Raw genomic sequence first — 21,661 nt, forward strand, 5'->3', positions numbered from 1 at the left:
TGCGAAAAAAAAGGACAACAAGGCGATCGAGTGTCACTTTTATAAACACAAACCCTGCTAAATGTTATGCGCTGAACCTTTAAGGGTAGATGTGTCCCATTTATTGGTGAGCCACACTGCGCCGTGGAGGATGTTTTGCTGCTGAGTGCATCGTTCTTCGCCTCTTAGCTGAAAAGTCTTCAGACCTCTTGCTTGTTACTTGGACTTTTGGATTGCTGCCGGAGTCTAATTGGATCTGTTTGTCCGCCTTTGCTGCTTCAGACCTTTGCCTCGCTTCCTCATCATATCAATAAAGTCCCTGAACGGCATAAGCGCCAACTCTGGTGTCTACACTTCCCCTCTGTTCTTGTCATTACTGCTGTGGTATCTCGGTGTAAAATAACGTCTCAGATCTGCGTGTGTGAGGACGTTTGCAGTCTTTAAAATGGAATTAACCTCTCACCAGTGAGTGGATTCAAATCGGCATCAAAATGAAGGTGAGATGTGAATAAAGCACGACACCGGTGGCAGCCAGTCTGCGTTTTCAAGCCATGAATGAAGACGATGGATTCTTCCTCAAGCTTTTTGTCCGCACAGCAGCTTTATGAAATGCTTCACCTTCACTAAACCCCTGCAGGCGTCTAAAGGCAGCAAAATGGATTTGTTGACAAATGTAAAGCCTCAGACTGGAGGCTCCGCGCCTCACAGCGGCGATATTACACAAGACTGTCCCCGGTGCTTACCATCACTCAAGTATGGATGGATCGAACACTGAGTTTGAATAAAGCAGGCGAATCACATCAGTTTATTTAGTGTAACACTGTATGTTCTCTGCATTTGGTTTGTCAGCAGAAACCAATATTCAATATTTGTTACTCTTTAATATTTGATACTTTCCAGTATGTAGTAATTTCCAAAACCTGGACCTGGACCCACAGATGAGCCGCTGGAGATTGTATTGGTCATCAAATAAATCTGTTGAATGTTTTACTAAGTATTAACCAGTATATCATTTAAAAATTTATAAAATGAAGCTGAAAGTGGCTAAATAAGATGAGGCGTTTCAGAAAATGACATTAAAATAGTCAGAAATGTCATAAAATGTGGATTCCCAGATGATGCTCGGGAAAAACTGCGTGATCGGTCACTAATTGGACAAATTGACGGGTTTTAATCTGTTATTACAAAATAAATTTGTTCAGAAATGTTACCATAAAGTGAAATTAACATGCAAACCACTGCTGTGACCCTTAAACCCTATGTTACCATAGCAACCAGAGACCCCACTTCTTACTGCTAATGCTCCATGTTTTGTTCTTGAAATATACCCAATACTATTAAAATGTACGTACAATAAAATGTAAATATAAAAACAAAAAAAACCTATCGCTTTATTGCTTATGTAAAACTCAACAAGTCATTTCTTAGCAAAACACTCAGATTGATCCGTCAAAACCTGCAGCAAAACAGATCAAACAGAAGGAAACAAAACTCTGACTGACAGCGAAACAGAAAGTGCGATAAAAGAATCATGAACCCAAAGATTCACAGACTATTTTCACAAATAGACAAATATAAAAGAAAAGTGCAACAACACTCGGACCAGCGCACGTTTACAAAGAGCTGACACAAATCCATCTATTTATTTATTTTGTGAGACATTTTAGCTGCTGCTGTCAAGATGAACACAGACAGTGATCAGCGACTCAGTGAAGCGGAGACTCAATCAATCCACTCCATGATTCTCTGCTCGGCAGAGCAGCTGCGATAATGAGCAGCAGCAGCAGCTTCCACTGCAGTCAGTGTGGGAATTAATGCATTTTAATGTGGTATAAACAGGCAAGAGAGGTTTGTTTTCAAATCTGGGTAAGAACAAAACCTGTAACCATGGTAACAGGGAATATATAAAAGGAAAGCAACGGCAGAGTTCTGGTCTTCACTCTGGACTGGGATCAATTTTCTGGCTTGGGCGTCCGACTGCATTTGTTGGCGCCACAAATAATTAACAACAGTGACTAGTGTTTCCATGGTAACTGGACACAAATTGCTGAGATGTATGTTTTAACCTAATTATTAACCTGTTACACCACAAAAGGGACTGTATGGTGTTCAGACGCCTGACCATTACACCTCATAATCTCGGTTCCAGTTCATCCCAAAGGTGCTCAGAGAAAGAGGCGGCTCTTACTGGGCGGCGGCGTTCAGAGCTTTTAAACGCAGCTTTGAATCTCGCAATAGTTGATTCGGAATTTGAGTCCATTTATACTTCAGCTGTGTGGCTAAATGTCCCAGAGAAAAAAACAACAACTTTCCCCTCTTGATTATTTAGCCGCAGTTTGTACATAGTTGAATATTGACACGATAATAAACATTAAGTGGGAATTTTATGGATCAGTTGGGTGTAATTCTCTTTAAGTGACTGCGCTCCTCAAGTGTAGGGACTTGGACTGTTGCTGAGCGATACTATAAATATTCCTGTGAGTGTGACTGCGCTCCTCTGGGTGAAAGCTGTAAACACGATTGAAGTATGGTGCTTGTTAAAACAATGTCACCCCAAGACCAGCGCTGCTTCCTTATTGATTCATTAATTTCAGCACGTTTTTTTTTTCTTTTTTTCTTTCTCTCACTCCAGTATTTATCGGCGGCGGCTGAGACAGCTGCACATGAATTTTACATGAACTTTGTGGCTGGAAGAAATTTGTTGAGCATTTGTCATGTGGCGAAATCCTAAAATAAAACAAATAGATTTTTGGGAAGTCGTGACCCTGAAAGATGGTACGCAGCATCAGAACCTTCCTAAAAAAAAACCATTTACTCACATTAGTGTGTTCTCGCTCTGCTCCAGTGACTCCGTTTTTAAAAGTTGATTTACGATCCTGTTATTTATGTTCACATTTATGCCTGAGAAGACGGGTGAAACGTGGAGGGGCAGAGAGCAAAGCTGGTGGGGAGACACGCATGGAAGGAAATAGTAAAATAAGACGCGAAGGAGGAAGAAAAACTGTGAGTACAACAGGAAGGGAAAGAAGACGAGTGTGGAGAAGACGACGACGTGAAAAGGAAAAAAAAGACAAAAGAACGAAAGAAAACTAGAAAATGAGACAAGAAGGAAGAAACAGCAAGAGAAAACAAAACAGCAAACAAGACAATTAGGACGATGGAAAACTGTAAGAGACACGACAAGATGACAAGATGGCAGAACAACAAGGAACAAGGAAGAAAACACGTAAATCAAGTCATTATTGAAGTCCAAGTGATTGCACTTAAATGTCCAAAACATAACGTTTGTACAGCTCAAAACACCATGTGTCGTGTCTTTGAGGTTTGACCTTGGATTCATAATATTCTACAAGCCAAATCTTTACTATAAAATGGTATAAAGCAGGGGTGTCAAACATACGGCCCGGGGGCCAGAACTGGCCCGCCAGAGGGTCCAATCCGGCCTGTAGGATGAATTTGTTAAAATTTCACACTACGATTACAATCTAAACGTAATGTCAACTACAATATTTTTCACTTCCAGATACCAATGACTAAATGTTTGTGCCTTTATAGATCCAGATGTGATGTGTAAATAGTAAGTTTAGGCATGATATTGTTGAAATTGCACTTATATTTCTCAAGAAATTTCATGTTTTGTAAAAATATCCTTCATTAAATGTAAAACAAAGGAGAAAAAACAAACGAGTTCTTGTTGTTCATAGGTTATTTTGCTATTATTTTACTATTTTTACTGGTACGGCCCACTTGAGATCAAATTGTGCTGTATGTGGCCCCTGAACAAAAATGAGTTCGACACCCCTGTATAAAGAATGAAAAATGGTCATTTTTAAATCGAGATTAACTTCAGCTTAGTTGGGCTCATATTTTAGGGAAACGTCTTTGGCTTGTGGAAGAAAAACAAAAGAAGCACAACTTACACAACCAACTTTATCAACTGCTACAAGTGTGTGAGTACACTAGAGAATAAATGGCCAGATTTTAGTCCCGATCTGGACCAAATTATCCTGTAGTGTGAGGGATTAACAGACGTGATATTAAGGCCATCGGACGCATCAGAATCTTCCCGGTTTGAAATCATAAGTAAGATATCTACGACTGAACAGGGATCGGGGGGCGTGAGCAGAGTTGACCGGGAAACGGATGTTGTGCACGTTTGTTTCTCGGCCATGACTTCATGTTCACGGTTTTTTGCGTCTCTATTAACAGAAGTCTGTTAATTCTGAGGTCAAGTTCTGAAGTCACGTTGAATCACGTCTGAAGTCACGTTAAATCACGTCTGAAGTCACGTTGAATCACGTCTGAAATCACGTTAAATCACGTGGCTTTCTGTGATCCCTAATCCCTGGAATCTCCTCCCTGACCAGTGAAGATTGGTCACGAGGTTCTCCGACATTCTTAAAAATCAAGTCAGATTTGAAAACTTCAGACTTCAGAAACAAACGTTGACACCTTGACTGCTAAAAAGTGTGGATAACACACAGCTTTCTTTTCTCTGTCACAGTTGTTAGAACTTTTAGCAAAGTGCTGCCTGTAGCTCAGAGAACTTCATTTTTCTTTTTCCCGGTTTTTTCGATGCAGCAAGAGTATATTCTAAAGAATATTTAGATAATCTCGGGGGGGGGTTGATGGTAATCCTTCAAGAGTGAAGGATGTGCTGCTGCTGCTGCTGCTGCTGCTACATCTGTAAGCTGGAGAGCGCTGAGCGTACAGAGGAGGAAAAGGATACAGTATTTCAGGTTTTTGGAAGTGCTGCTGTATAAGGTACTGTTAGCATTGTGGATGCCCCCCCCCCAACCTCAGGGAAACATGGCTGCCACAGCATCTCTCTCTCTCTCTCTCGCCGTCTCCTGTACGTCTGTGAAACCCCCACCTGATCTTATCCTCCGCCCCCATTAAGCTCCCTCTCTTTTCTCTCACTCCTCTTGTGTCAGTCCCACAGGACTTTGCATTGGTCGGGAGACGCTCTCCCTCTGCCTCTAACTGCGTAAGTGATCACACTGTTTGTATGGCCTCTTTCGTTTTTATCCAATTTCACACGCCCGGGCTTGTTTAGCAGCAGTGGGGGCCACAGAAAGCCGCAGTGCCCTTTCGCTTCAGTCTCCAGCCCCCACGCATTTTTTTCCTTCTCCATCTTACTCTCCTCTTTGCGTCTTTGCCTCTTTGCCTCCGCCCTGGCAGCAGCGGCTTTTGCAGTGGCAATAAAAGCTGTAGGCTTATACTTCCCCCTGTTTCCAATGAATGTGATTAGGGTTCTATTTTGGTCCGGGGCTTGAATCACACTCACCTGACATCATGTACTGAATCTGGGCTCTGCTGCTCTGTTCTTAACACAGTGAAGCACACACACACACACACACACGCACACTCTCGTCAAAAGCTGTAATGTAGCTGTGGAGTGTAATTGCTCATAATTGCCGTGTTGTGTGTTTGAATGAAGCCGCACTGAAGTTATCGAAGGCCAAAACATCTGATTATGTTTGTGAAATTACACCAAGAGACTTTTCTATGCCATTTAAAGCCGGTGTTTCCGTCACGGTACAGTTACGTAGTATGACGTTGTACCGGTGAGACAACGACGGCGACAACAGAGGACACACAGCAGCTCGGTTCGTGTCTGTGTTTGCTCAACAAGACGTCAAACTTTATATGAGAATAAAAACTGCGGGCGTTGAACACCGGTCACAAGAGAGCGACGCTTTTCTGTCAGCTGAGCCATACCGTACTGAACAATGACTCTGATACCCCAAGGGAGAGTTTGGGGCGGGTTATTTTGGTAATGCTCTTAATGTTAACGCAACAAAATGTACGTACGGTACCGAACAGTTCTATTTGGTGGAAACCTGATCTGTAGCAGTATTCTTTGTTACAACTGCTAAAAAATATAGGTTTTTGTCTGTGGAGCTCCCCCTACAGTTTGGGAGTACGTATTTTTCTACACCACCGCACACATCCATCCATCCATCGTCCACTGCCTTCTCCTCACTGTTGTAAAAAGCACTGCCGCGATGATAACTCACTCATGTTTCAGAGAACAGGGGTTTATTTCTAAACTTAAAATTAAAGCAGAGGCGGTAAAGAGGATGACATCGTTTAAAAACAACCAAAACAAAATAGTACATTACCTGTAAAAGAAATCTGACTTCTATGGATTTGTAAAAGTGACAGAAATGTTACATATGCTATCTTTAAAACGTTTGTCAACAGTGTGGCCTATTCATGGTTAAACAAATAACTGCTATAGCTTCTAAATAGCTAACAAATAGTACATCTCCATTTGTCGCTATAGCTTCTACATCTGCGTAGACTCTGAACACACATCTACACCAAGACCCTAACATCTTTAAATGACACTACCACAAGGGCTACTGCCTCATCCAAGGAAGGAAAGCACTTGAAATTAGAGAGGCAGTCTGAAGCTCTACTCTGGGAAGTGAGATGCCTGTGAGTGACAGCAGGGGTCACGGCTTCCCCGCCTGAGAGAGATATACCTGCACAAGCACGCGTGATTCAAGGACGTGATTAGCATCGCTGCGAACGCCCGGCGCGTGAGCACGCCGCTACCAGAGGGGCTTGCTGCTCTTTTGTTTCACAGATAGGAAACACTGAGGAGGGAAAACAATGCCATTCATCACAAGGTCAGGTCTGCGCCACGGCAAAGCTCAAAGCAGCAGATTGTGACCCGCAGAGGTGGAAATGAAGCTTTTGCACAGGAAATGAGGACATTTCATCTGATGATATTTAAAATGACGCAAACGCGGACAAGAAAGCAACGAATGTGCATAATTAAAACCTTATTCACATGACTGCAGCCACCTGCTTGACAACAGGTGTCGTGCACAGGTTCCGTGCTGAACTATTGCAGACAGGGCTTTAAGTGTAGTCATTAAAGGTCCAATATGGAATACTGGAAATAGCACCAAATGTCAAATGCAGTGGTCACCAGTGAAAACAGACAGTGACTTAACAAGTTATTTTGGAGTAACTCATACATTTTAGTCAAAGAACAAACTTTCTTTGGAAATAAATCTGTAGTTGCCTTTCAACTATTTCTGTCACCACCGAGCAGCTCATTCCTCGCCGCGTCTGTCATCGCCTTCAAGTGGAACTCATGAAAAGACACTGACGTCACAGAGAGGACAGGCTGATCTCTGAGCCGTCAGAAGAAACATAAATGTGCTCAAATGGGTTTTTATTGTGAAAAAGACAAACAGTGCCATTTGAAAGCAGCTTATTTATATACACAGTCTACTTTTCCCTGCAGTAATCCAATGTTGCACTGGCTCCCAAACTACCTAACTCTCTATCCTACCCACCTAACTACCTACCTACCTTTTCACAACCATTTCTTTTACAGATCATTTGTAAATCTGGTTAAAATTATGATGGAACATTTTAGAAAAGAAACTTTTATGAGCACATCTCCACAGTTGTGATGATGTTGTTGGGATTGTTGTGACAGACTCTGTCCACTAACAGACAGACAAGGCACATTCATCAAAACCAAGCAGTACAATTTGCCTTTGGGCTCACATACAATTAAAAACCTACAAGCCGTGCTGCTGCAGCTGGTAATTAAACACAAATTATCGCTGACTCGCTCGTCCCCGAGTCACTTTAAATTTTCATTTGAACTGACGAGATCTCTACTCTTGATTCACTCCTCACGTGACGTGGTTTCTCGCTGAACATTTAAATTTCTGGCAGGTCAGAGATCTGTCTCCGTGGTTTGAGAGGTTTTTATGCTCCATATGGCTTCTGTCAAAGCTTATTGAAATAACTTTTATCGTTGTGGGTGACTGAGAAGCGAAGCCTCTTCTTAAGTAAAACCAGACCAGACTGCACTCATCTCTTCCTGGCATCTGCAGCTAACACCATTAAGATGGTATGATGATAATGGGGGGAAGTTAAATGCACGTTGGGGACCAGTACTGTTTAAGAAAGTGCAATAAAGGTGCTATAAATGAAATATACATCGGGTCACTCACAGATTCATGGTCCGTCAGGTCAGCCAGCACAAAGCAGCGGTACTGCTGTTGGCCAACGAGTGCTTTGTTGTAGTAGCCGTTGTACTTCCTCTCATCGCCCAGAGTGAAGACGTCAGGCAGGGCGTCCACCTTGGCAGCGATGTAGGGCCGCAGGAAATCCTGGCTCTGTCTCCGCCTTCTCTGCAGACTGCTGTCAGCACCAGTCTCCAGGAGCTGCCACACGCAAAGACACAAGAGGAGACCACAGAGCTGACATTCTGTTTCAACAACGCAACATGACTGAATCAAAATGATCCCTGCAGACACGCGGAGTAGAAACGTTCTGTCAGGGTTTGGCAGCTAAGACTGCTTTACACTTTGAGTAGGAAAAAAAAACCATGTAGTTTAAAGTGGCAGTCCTGAAGAAGTGACTGTGGATTTTATGAATGAAGTAACACAGCGGGGGCCACACGGTGTTGTGATGGCAAGCATTATTGCCTCGTAGTAAGATGATTGGCAGGTCAGATTCTGGTTTGACCAGAAGGCCTTTCTAAGTGGGGTTTGCATGTTCACCCAGTGAGGGCGTGGCTTCTCTCCAGGTACTCTCTGGTTTAAAGACATGCAGATTTGGGATTAGATTAACTGGAAATCCTAAATTGACAGGTGACCGTTTCTTGGGTGTACCACGCCTTTTACCCCAAATCCCCCAAGTTGTAGGGCTGTTCAACCAAATTTCATCTGTCCCCACTCTGTTGCCCCTCTCCTAACACATCACCATTTTCATTATTTTATCGGCAATTTTTACCATTGTTACCTCATAAACAGTGCTGCTAGTATTCATAACCCACAGCACTCAGTAGAGTAGGATGGAAAAACCACTCCCTGAAGAAGGGATCGCTGACAAGAGGATGAAGCTCCAACAGCTTTATTTTAACTGAACTACTTAACCAAAGTGTAAAAATGTTGTTAAACATAGAACTGATAATCAAGACAACCTGATCAGGATTGAGTATGGCTCTCTATTTATTTACAGTATTACCCATGGATGAGAATGCACAGATGTTCCTGGCTGTTTCCATGAGGAGTCTCACTCATGTAGACTTGCATGTCCAAGATGCTGTTGCTGCTGAAGTTGCCTATGCTAAAGTCACTCGATCTGTACAGGTTCCCCAAACAGGATCTCCATCAATTCTGGGCAGCAGCTGCCTTTTTTCCCCCCAATACGTTTGGCAACCATTATGAGCTCCCTCTTCTTGATTCTAACACGTACTACTTTAAAAATGGTCTTAGGCTGCAGCACTTTGAGCAGGTCATTACAGCTTCCATGTTAGAAAAGATATTGAACTTCAAATAAAAAGTGACAGCCCAATCAAGTGGAGAATAAAGCCGGAGAAAACTAATGAATGAATGGAGCACAGTGATAATGAGCCTCTGTGGCCAAAGTAACATAAAGGCAGTTGCAATAAGAAAGTTCTAACCTCAACACCCGTCTGATATCTTCGGGATAATCTGGACACACTGTTAGAAAATCTCATCATTTCAGATAAGGTAACATGGATGATTTTCTGCCATTTTAACAGGACACAAACAGCTAATAAAAATCCAGAAGTATTTAAGTATAGTATAAACAGTATATTATTACAGCGTATAAGTCCTAGTTGTAGGAAAATTGCACTGTGGATGGTACAACACACTTTATGATTAGATATTAGAAATGGATTTGCCGAGTTTAAGGGCCTGCTGTGACCTTCAGAGGAAGTCACGGCTTCATTTCTGCTGGTCAGCAGAGTCTGTTCTTTCTGCGTGGGTGAGTGTGTGACACGTTTCTCGGCCACCCGCCTGCTACCTCGTTTTATTGTGAGCCTTATACCTGCCACAATTCAACGCTCAAGGTGACACTGACATGGGACATGAGGAAAAGTGTCCCCAGAGTCTGTGGAGAAGCTTGAGCCACACAAAGACCTCATATCGTCATGTGTTCAGCATCTCGACAGCACTAACAAAAACTTATTTTTGTCAAGAAAAGCAACAAAAATGGAACCTTCTGGAACAAAAATACTCAACAATGTCTCCCATTCTAATAACTTACTTTGAGATAAACACATGGTACTAAACGTTTGTTAATGTAAAAACTTTCCTCAAAAAATAAAGAAAACATACGAAAGCAGAGGCCCGTCGTCCGCAGCAGTTACTAGAGGCTTTGACTCCTCTTGGTTAAGTCACCATGATGTTTACACACCTGGAATTGGCAGTAGCACTACATCCCAACAACCATGGGATTTTAGGCAGATTTATTCTCAGGCTTCGTCAGGTTAGACTGAACCTGACGGCCTCGGGTCTCTCGTCTCCACAGATGTTACGTGGCAGTCGTTCCCAGTGACTGGGTCGAGACTCACAGATGGGTTTGTGGGAGATTTTTGGTGGGTCAGCCCATTAAATTGTTGAATTACTTCCAGGCTTTTGCGCTAGAATTATGAAATAACGGGCATAAAATCAAGTTGTGATTCATTTATCAAACTGATATCTCTTGGAAATGGCTGGTTTATGTACATACATTAATGTCATGGTAAAACTACTCAAAAATGTCCTTTAGTTACAATGGTTTGAAGAAACTCACTGTGCTACAGCTACAATAGATGTGGCCTCTTGTTATAAAAACACTACATTTATGCATATGCATGAATTTGTACCATAACTAGTTCAAATGCCAGTGAGTCTTGAGGAGACAAGGCAGACTGTGTGAGAGGTTGCCACTAAAGTCGTCGTGTTTCACTCTGGCAACAGTTCCTGTCCTTGGTTATGAACAAATCCCCAGAATATGTCAGACATAATGCTTCTGTTCTTCTATTCAGACCACTTTTTCTTTTTTTTTTCCACTTTTCTCCTTGTGCTCTCAGAGTCTTTTAAAAAGCTGTTTGACAAACTCCCCGGCAGCTGCCACTCGTCTTTCACTCAAAGTGGCTTCAGTCTCTTCACTCGGCCATAAAAGCCTGACTGATGAAGTGCTGCTGAGCAAGCTCTTATTACATTAGGTGCTACTGTCTAAGCAGAGGGCATGTGGCACTTTGTTGAGGTGACTGTCGGGTTCATGGTCACCAACTTGATCCAGGTTGTTCTTGCTTGTATGATCAGCTCAAGGGATAGTTTGCGTTACACTGGGAGGACTGAAAGCTGTTTTTTTATAACCTCAGCGCGATCTATGTCTCACCACAACTCTACTACAGACAAATGGGTGCCTGGATGCGACGGATTGGTTATTGTCCTGACATGCTGCAGTGTGAGTTATGGTATCTTGTTTCTATGTCCAATTGTTTCAGTTTGCCACAGATTTGCAGACAGAATTTACACCAAAGATGGTGAAATGAAAGATTTCTCTCTAAACAGGAGGATTACGCAAGACCCGGGGTTTGAAACCAGGTCAGAACAAGGTCCTTTCTGCATTTTTATTCCGGGTTCTCCAGTTTCCTTCCACAGTCCAAAAACATGCAGATTTGGGGATTAGGCAAATTGGACCACAGGTGTTTGTGTGAGAGTGAATGGTTGTTTGTCCCTATATGGTCCTGTGGTGGACTGGCGACCTGTCCAGGGTGTGACACCTGCTGGAGATTGGCAGTAGAAGATGGATGGATGAATTATGCAAAAAGTACTGAACCAAATTGTGCCAAATTTGGTAAAGGAATGGGAATTAGATGGGGAAGGAAACCCAATGAATTTTGGTCAGATCAGAGAGGAATTCCAGGATATTTTTAAACTGGTTTATAAATGTGCGTAAGTCCAGTAGATCCAGCAGCTGTGACATGGCGGTCATCTTTACTTGCTCGTTCTCTCCAATGAATGGCTCATGTTGTTGTTTTTGTTAGACGACAGTAGCACCAGAGTTCTCACATGGATGAAGTGGCAAAAGCAGAGTCGGGTGTGTGATGTATAATTTGTGGACATTGCAACCAGCAATTTCAGGCATCTACAGGTCCCACTCTTGACAGCACAGGCATTAATTCATCTGTGGACAGAGATTCACACCATCCTTCAGTGGCAAGTTCACCTTTTTCTGAAAATAATCGTCTTTTACTTTGTGTTTATCTTTGATTTAGCCAGGAGAGTCCCATTGAGATACACAGTCTCTTCTTCCAGGGAGTCCTGGTCGAGATAGCAGCACAAATTGCACAAATGGTTACGGAGACAAAACAATTTCAGATATAAAACTCACAACAGAATATAAAAGCTAAAATGGGGGGGTAATTAAAGGAGAGTAAAAAAGAGAGACATAATAAAAGTAAAGTGCAGAAGTATACAAGCCACACCAACAAGATCCTAAACCTCTGAACCTCTCAAAAACAACATGTGCTTCTCAGGCTCTTTCTCGGAGTTTGGCGTCGACTGAGGGAAACTCGCTCTACTTTATTTATCTGATGTGGACAATGAAAGTGAACCCAATTTGATGCTGTCCCTTGTCAGTGGACTATATTTGTAAAAAAGTGGCGTATATATAACTGATTGTCTGAGTGAATCCATTCTCATGCTAAGTGTTTGAATTAGTCTGCTTCTCCCTCTCGATCCTGAACTTAAAACAAACCAGCAATCAAGCCCGACAGTTAGGAGCGCGAACTAGTGTGTAACATGAATAGAAAATGTCTGCGTTAATCCCTTCAAAAGTCACGCACACATTTATTTCGCCTGTTGTGTTTTTAGCCGAGCTTGTGACACAGTGTGGGACAAAACAAGTGTCAAATTGGAACTGTCATTGTCCCCATCACCACTATAATGGGAACAATAAAACTCAGCTGACATGTTTTGATAGCTTTGTTTATTCCATTCTCAATAGGCTTTCACGTGGAGCACCGTGAGTCTGCGATTGTTGTGACAGAGCGAGATGAAATAACAGTTTCAGAGACAAGTCCCAGGTGCTTCAAGATATTGGAAAGACTGTTGTTTGACGTGGACAAAGTCCTCACACCAGCATGTATACTTGGTGGTGTGAACAATGGGGGAATGGTAAATGGTTTGTATTTATATGTTGTTTTTCTGGTCTTCATGACCACTCTAAGCTGTGTTATGTTACACATCAGCATGTAGACGAGCAGAACCAGGGAGCAAACCCACAATCTTCTAGTTGAAAGACGACCTACCATACCACTGATCCATGGTTGCCCCGAGAGAACGTTTGTGTCATTCATACTACCAGTGTATTACTGACTCTGAATCCGGAGTGATTCAATCATAAGTGTTTTAAGTTCAGGTGTAAATCCTGGATATGTCTTCAGACATGCAGACACGTTTAAGGCCGTCTCCTCAGCTGACAAACTTTGGTCCACAGCAGTTTCACAGAGAAGTATTTCCTCTGAAGGTTTCCACCGTCATACCGTCAAAAATGTTGTTCTCGCAAACTTAAACAGGAGCAGGCGAGGTGGAATAAGCACACGACGTGAGTCGAGCGAGACATGACTGAAGTGTTTCAGAAGTGGATTCTACTGCTAAAGAGGAAGCTGGACCTTCAGACCTTCAGCAGGACTTCAGCAGCGCTCCACAAACAGCTGTGTGGATGCAGTCTGGATGAGAAATACTACGGTAAAGGACAGAAACAACACAAAACCTGAGACGCTGTACAGTAGTGCTGTGTTTCCATCAGGGTACAGTACCGTTTGGAATGGTAAAGTCCTCGGTCAGGCTTGTGTTTCCACTGAGAACAGTACCTTGGTATTCGGTAGGCGGGGTGTGGGTGGAATGCTTGGTTTGTGGCTGTTTGTCTCGTCATCCATGGGATATTCACACCAATCACGAGAGATCATACCGTACCATTTTACTCTGGTACCCCAAGGGAACGGAGCGGTTGGGGACATTTATGTTGGAACTATTCCTAATGGAAACGCGAGAACAATTATGTACCAAACCAAACTGTTTGTTAGAGGTTCTGCACTGTTACCATTTCCTGACATTTCTCTATCAACTAATTTTATGAAGACGGGGATTTACTGACTCATTATGTGTTGTTTTAGCTTCCCTCCACTGGCTCACGTCTGTTTTTCGTATTGATTTTGAACTTCTATTAATTGTTTTTAAAGCCCTCAATGGTATGGCCCCCCTCTTGTATCTTTGTGAGCTCCTGCGTTTCCACAAACCAGACTCAAGTCAAGAAGTGACAGGGCCTTTGCCTGCAGACTCCGGAACAGTCTCCCCATCTATTAGAACCTCCCAGAGCCGAGAGACTTTTAAATCCTCCAAAAAACCCACTTCTTCTCTCAAATTTGATGTTTTTCTCATCTATTTATGTATTTATGTATTTTTGTGCCGACTGCGGTCGTTTTAAAGGTGCTCTAGAAATAAAGCTTGAGTTGAGTTGAGAAACAAATCATTTCATCACTCAATTAAAAAAAAAAAAAAGTCGTCACTATAGGATTAGTCATGTTCAGGTGAACAGATAGAGAATGAAAGGCCTTTATCTACTTGAGCGTGGTTGGTATTATGTCAATGTATTCATGCGACAACTGTTTTTCCCTCACAACGAAAGTGTGAAGATGTGATGTGTGAACATTTCTGTTAGCAGCAGCAGACTCCTCCCACTCATTCAAAGGTTATGAAGAAGCAAACTGTGGCAGATGGAGATTTAGTGATGAGCGCTTTCCTTTAGAGCCGCTGCCAGTATAAACTGCAACCTGACGATGATTTTGGCAACACCTTGAATCCTGTTTGTTACACATTTCACTTAGCGGGAGTGACTCAGCACTTAATCCTCCACCCATGCAGAGATTACACAAACATAAACCCAAAAAAAAAAAAAAAGCTGTCATGCAAACTGAAAATTGGATCTTGTGGACTCTTCAAGAAACAAGTTTAGACGGTAAATAAACTTTGACCGAAAAAAACACCCACACAATCTTCTCACCACAAACACAAAGTTGTTGACTCGACATTAACCGTGTAAAAAAAATTAATGCAAGACACTTCCCATCAGCCACTGAGCCGACAGGAGGCTGCGGCGCTGCTCATCAATCACAGTTTGACAGGGAGATGCAAATGCACAAACAAACGGCCTGTAAGACGTAATCTACAGCCAAATTATACAGATTCCACACGTGTAAGATAATGCTGTCATTTCACACTCTGGGGCAATATATCTTTAAAAAATAAACTTTATTTTATGAGTTCAAAAAATGGAAAAAACTATCACCTATAGGAACGTCTGCTCCACACGAGAGAATAATAGTCTAGATTTTGGACCCAATCTGACAATGGTGAGTGTCTTCAGATTTGAGGCTGATTTGAACAGATTATCCGACCAAATTATCCTGCAGTGTGAGGGATTAACAGACGCAGCCGAGTCTTCCCGATTAGTATTAAACACGTTTGATGTTTGTTTGTGTACTTTTGTTTAGGACCGCACAAAACATCGCACACAGGCACACACAACAGCTATTAACTGACGTCAGTCCGCCTCCATGTCTCTTTATATTCCCTGAAATCGTCAAGTGCGTCAACTTAAGTCAAGTGAACTTGTGACTTAAGTGATCAAAAATCCATACAAAATACCAGTAAAATAGTGACATAAAAAAGTAGTCAAATGGAAAAACCTACATAAAAGTGTCTGGGTTGACTATTCTAATCCTGAAGTGAAGGCCAAGGAGAAGAGGTGGGTCTTTAAAAGGGATTTAAAATGTTCAATGGCGGCAATCTGGGGGCAGATTTAATTTCCATGGGTAACTCATTTCCAAGTTTGGGGGCAACTAGAGAAAAGGCCTGATTGCCCCAGGGTTTTTAGTTTAAGAGCAGCCAGTTATTAGACCTCAGAGATTGGGATGGGGGGTGTGAAGTAGTTCGGAGAGGCAAGATGGTGCCAAACTGTTAAGAGCTTTAAAAACCAACAATCAAATCGATCCTAAAACGAATAGGAAGCAACACAGGTGTGATGTGGTCCTGTGTCTTGACTGAGTCTGTGCGCTCTCAGGATTAGAACATTAGTTTGCTGTGTCTGTGGTCTCCCACGTTTTTTTAAAATCAAGTCAGATTTAAAAATCCTCTAGTGTGAGGCAGGGATTAAAGCTACAGATTTACCTAGAAAAGGTGGTGAGATTAAAGTTCAGAGATACAGGATGAAATAAGAATCTAAACATTGATGTTTGACTGTTTGATTGTCCAAATGCCCCCGTGGCCTGTAACTATAGAAATCCATGTGGAAGACGAGACGAGACAATGGCAATATGGACCCACGTGGATCCGATCTGATCACTTATAATAATAATAATAATATATAACATGAACAATTGGTTCAGAAAGATCAGCTTCTGATCAGGTATGTTTACAAATGTGATTTAGGCTGCAGACAAAACGAGGCCTTAGTTAGTGGAGGCAATAACAAACACATTCATGTATTCATCATTCATCATCAGTGCAAAAAGCTGCGCCGTAAAGCCAAACAATCACAACTCTTTCACACATAAGTGTGTTTCCAGTGCAGAAATGGCCAGTGAGTGACTGTTTTGATATAATTCCTCTGATAATCAGCAGAAAGGTTCTTAGAATAAAGCAAACACATGATGAGGAAATGTACTTTTGATTAAGAAAAGATGGAAAAAAAAAACCCCCATAAACATGATAAACAACACAATAATTGTTAAATGTATAAACAAATAGACGTGGTAGTTAAATGAGATCTCAGCGTGTTTTGGTGAGAGACAACAAAGCTGTTTTACTTGAAATGCCCTGACTGAAAAAAAAGAAAAGACAATAGCAATAAATAACACCACAAGTAATTAATTTCTTTCAAACGAAAGTAAGCTTGTTGTCTTTGTATAATTCACTAGGGCTGAAACCATTTTGTTTTGTTCTGATTTTCTAAAATGTGAATATTTCTGGTTTATTTGCTCCACAGAATCATTAAAATTGAATAATTTAGGGTTTTTTTGGACAAAAGACATTCAAGAAGATCATGATTTTCACGTCTGATAAACCTCAATCGAAATTTTTCCACATTAAAACACTTAATGGACTAAAACAAACAGTTGTTGCAACCCTAATATTTTGCTCCATTGAAGTTATTCTCTTACATCTATTAGACAGTTTAGCTTTAAAACTTCACCTAAAGGTATCAGTAGTCCAAAGGAAGTGGACATCCACTCACCTCATGTATGTCCATGTCTTCAGGCGTCTCCCATTTGTTCAGAGACGCTGCAGAGACAGGGACGACCACGATGTAGAACCACCTGCATCAAACACACAGAAACACAACCTCTGTGTCACACACACACTCACTGTAGGAGAACAACTCTGGTTTGTTTAGAACCATGGTTCTCAAACTGTGGTACCACCAGTGGTACGCAAGCTTCCTCTGGTTGATGATAATGGTCTTACTTCAAGAGTTCAATATTTTCTCAGGTGGTACTGAAAGTCAGATTATAGTCAGACTGAGACAATTCGGTTTTCTGACACGTTAGTCCGACTAAACTCGGGCTAGTCTTAGTCGGACTAAGACAACTAATAAATTTCTTTTTTTCCTCCGCATATAAACTCAGACTGGGCAAGTTGTCCGATTGCCTGTCTTAGTCCGACTATGACCATAAAGCTCGATTAAACTGTGCATGTAAACGTACTTAAATCAACCACGTAGCATTAACGGTTACTCAGTGCTGAAACGTCAACAGAAAGTGATTCTTCACCCCCTTCATCCGGGCCCACTTCTCATATTACAGCAGCATACTGCGAGGGATTTCTTCAGAGAAACAAACACTTGAAACACAATTAAGTTGCAGTAATTGGCAGCGGCCGTCTTCTTGACGGAGTCGGGTAATAACACGAGTAAAAAATAAAAGCTTCTCCTCAAGTGCACGCTCCCCTTTTGCTCTGGGATTCTCTGCGCTGATTAGTTGTGTTTTTAAAAGTCTCCTCTCTGAAATAAATTGCTTTCTGGTGTAAGGGGGGGTCAGCAGGAAGAGGCAGTGTGGTTGTTTGTAAAATGGCCGCGTGGTAATCACATCGTTGTCGGGACGAAATGTTTTGTTTGTTCTTAAAACTCCGGTGACCTGAAAGAACCGTGGCAGTGGATAATTGGGTGGATATGAACAGGCTGTAACAGGACAAGAAGTAAATAAAGCAGACTTGTAATGGCCGCTGTAATGGCCGCCCTGCAGGCAGGCTTGTATCTGAGTTATTGATTTGAACACACACACACACACACTCCCCCTCACATCGCTCCACTGTTATCAGGGAAACTTAATACATAATGTAAACACACGACTGTATCTGCTATCGCTGTGAAGATGCAACCGACGCAGGCTGCACGCGGTGGTTCAGCGGCTCATAATCTGTGACAATCGACTGCAACACGAAGCCAACACACATTAAATCACATGATTTAGTTAAATTCATACGTACTTCATTATCATGGAAGTGATGACTTCTTCTCATTCATTATTTAAAGTCCTGCACGTTCTATTTTCATTTAATTATGTTTGTTCTCTCCTTTTGTTTAGCAATTTAATTAATGTTGTTGTAATTGTGCAATAACATTAAAGATATTCTATCTTCCACCAGTCATGAGGATTTTCATAGTTAATCTGTCGATTATTTTTTAATGGGCAATATTGAAATGCCGCCTGGAAGAGCCAATCACAGATGCATTCACACCTGCATTCACACCAGCATTCACACCTGCATTCACACCAGCATTCAGCATTCACACCTGCATTCACACCAACATTCACACCTGCATTCTCACCAGCATTCACACCTGCATTCACACCTGCATTCACACCTGCTCCTTCTTAATCCGGTTTGTTTGGGGAGGTGTGAATGCACAACCAGAACTCTGTACACCAAAGAACTGAACTGTCTCGGTTCAAACCAAATTCAGGAAGCGGACTACAACACAGGGCATTGTGGGTAAACACAGTGTGTAGACAGACAGACAGACAGACAGACAGTCAGATAGATAGATCGATAGATAGATAGATAGATAGATAGATAGATAGATATATAGATAGCCAGACGGATAGATAGACAGCCAGACAGATAGATAGATAGACAGATAGATAGACAGACAAACAGATAGACAGATAGACAGATAGACAGACAGATAGATAGACACTGACAAACAGACAGATAGATAGATAGACAGATAGACAGACAGACAGATAGACGGATAGATAGACAGACAGACAGATAGATAGATAGACAAACATACATAGATAGATAGACAGACAGACAGATATATAGATAGACAGATAGATGGACAGACAGATAGATAGATAGATAGACAGATAGATAGATAGATAGACAGATAGATAGACAGATAGATAGATAGATAGATAGACAGACAGACAGACAGACGATAGACAGACAGACAGATAGATAGATAGACAGACAGACAGACAGATCTCTTATGTATGTGGAGGGTACAGAAGTTGTCCTGCATTAAAACAATAGATGAACGAGTTTTCTTGTTCATCTCACGAAAGTGTGAAAGAAAACTGAGACCAGCTGACTCCCAACTGAACCGAGTCCAGCAGAGACTATCAGGTGTGAAAATGACAACAGAAACATTTCACAGTCTAGTTTTCCATCATAAAGAAAATCCTACAGACGCCACAGACCTGACAGGGGCTCCTGCAGGCGCCTGGGGCAGACTGACGCTCACTTTCCCGCCCTCCTCCACGTCCTGTTGGTAAACAGCAGGCTTGGTCTTCAGCAGGTCTGGAGCCGTCCTGATGGAGACCTGCTGCTGGAGGCCGCCGGCGCTGTTCCCCCGACTCATCAGCACAAAGGAGTAATCAGTGTCGGGCTGCAGCTGCGTGATGAGCTTCCTCTTCAGGCTGCCCTGGACCTCCACACTCTGCTGGTTGTACAGGATCTGAAAGGCACGAGGAGATTCTTTCACACAAGTGTTTACCACACGGTAAATGTGTCCTAACTCAAACTACACTGGCACGTTCACAATTTACTAGTATACATGTTCAGGAGCGATGATCAGGTTTGTAATTTAAAGCTCCACCAAAACACTGCCAGACTTCCCCCTGCCTCCATATACCAACCATTCTCTTCAAACCTTTTCCTTTATACCTCACTCATGTACATACTGTATATATAAAAATATACAGCACCACCACCCAAAGCCACAGCTGCCCTATATGAAAAACATTGGTAATTATCAAAAATAAATGTTCATGTTTCTGCAACGGTTAATTCAGCAGTATGTAGAAGCTCTTTAACTGAAAATGATATTTTCACTGCTAAATATAATTATTATTGTTATCAATGTATTGTTTTACAAAAAAAGGACATTATTAGTGTTATTATTATTATCATCTCTTGATTTATAGTCATTTACTTGCATTCCTGTACAGAAAAATTTGTTTTAGTGGTTGAATATTAGCCTTTATGGTTCATATACAGGTCTCAAATTTACTTTTTACTTTGTATAAAAATGTGAATTCAAGGTTTGTTATATTTATAAATAATACCATTTTTAGTTTAAGTTTCCATTCATGTTTCCTCAGGCAGTCTAATCAATTTGTTAAACACTGTATACATATATAAAAACTAAATATTAATAAATATGTCATATTTGACTGGTCATCAAAATTAAAGAAAAAAAAAACCCTTTGGGATTTTTAAAAGAAATACCGTTTTACTGACATTTATCAACATTGATCAAGTTTCTGTTGAAACAATAATAACATTCTTCCAATCATTAAACGCTCAGCTGACGTTTTACTCGTGTTTATTGTAAACGTTTATGATTCATTTCAGGTTTCTTTGCAGCAGAATGTGCAGGTGCTGGATCTCGCCCTCTCTCTCTCTCTGAGCTGCTCTGTGATTGGTCAAAGTCTCTTGTCACCGGCCAATCTCTGAATTTCAGGGCCATTCTGAGATATTTAAACCTGTCGATCAGAGGCCATGCAGCAGCTACAGACGATGATGTAAAACCTTTTATTAAATCTTCCTCCTGCTGTGTTTCATGTGCAGTGGTTCTGTTTATACATTTCTCTGGTTCCACTTTGCACCGACAACAAACTTCATGACCTCCAGTGCTTCCTGCGCCGTGTGAAAGTCTCAGTGACTCACTTTGTTACAAGGGGGCTCAGTAAATTAAGTGTGATTTAGCCGTGTGCTATTATTCACCTGGCGATCCGTGATCATAAACTTTTGTTTTTGGCACTTGAGCTCATCATCAGAGCGACGTGGTGCCGCGTCGCTGAGTGACAGGACAGACAGCGAGCGCTTAACAAATGGCCGGTCGTAAAAGTGTGGCAGCAGCAGCAACAACATAAGTAGCATCAGCAGCAGCAGCAGCAGCATCAGCATCAGCAGAATCAGCCACATCAGCAGCAGCAGCATCCTCAGCAGCTGAATATGGTGCAAATTGATTTTACCCCCCTCATGATTTATGGGGCAGCTGTGTTAAAGAGGCTGAGTCAGCAAAATGTTTCACAAAGTCATTGTTTTGTCAGGTAATTGTGTAAAATATGAAAGTAGAACGTGCAAAAACAACAACAATTTCCTCATTATAATCCCATCACGGGGGGAGTTATGTAACCACTAACGCAGGGGTCTCAAACTCGCGGCCCATGCAGCCCCCCCAGGCGATGTCCTGCGGCCCTACACTTGTTTTAAAATGTTATCACATTATTAAGTGTTTTTATTTTGACTCTGTTTGATTTTAAATCACAAGTTTGACATTTGCAGATGCTGCTGCTGTTTCACTGTCAAGTCTTTCCTGTTTCTTATGT

At 41.8% G+C, this 21,661-nt stretch overlaps 1 protein-coding gene across 3 annotated transcripts in view; it reads right to left on the bottom strand.

The window, feature by feature from the left end:
- Window positions 1-21,661, bottom strand: part of ptprfa (protein tyrosine phosphatase receptor type Fa) — a 243,935-nt gene that overhangs the window by 40,456 nt on the left and 181,818 nt on the right. For all 3 annotated transcript variants that reach the window (XM_044043825.1, XM_044043823.1, XM_044043824.1), the window contains 3 exons: window positions 19,526-19,782; window positions 17,059-17,140; window positions 7,968-8,180 (listed from right to left, as the gene is read on the bottom strand). In XM_044043825.1, the coding sequence (XP_043899760.1) occupies window positions 7,968-8,180; window positions 17,059-17,140; window positions 19,526-19,782 (552 nt within the window). The remainder of the gene's footprint in view (window positions 1-7,967; window positions 8,181-17,058; window positions 17,141-19,525; window positions 19,783-21,661) is intronic.

Source organism: Solea senegalensis, linkage group LG14 (assembly GCF_019176455.1).
Source record: "Solea senegalensis isolate Sse05_10M linkage group LG14, IFAPA_SoseM_1, whole genome shotgun sequence".
Classification (NCBI taxonomy): domain Eukaryota; kingdom Metazoa; phylum Chordata; class Actinopteri; order Pleuronectiformes; family Soleidae; genus Solea; species Solea senegalensis.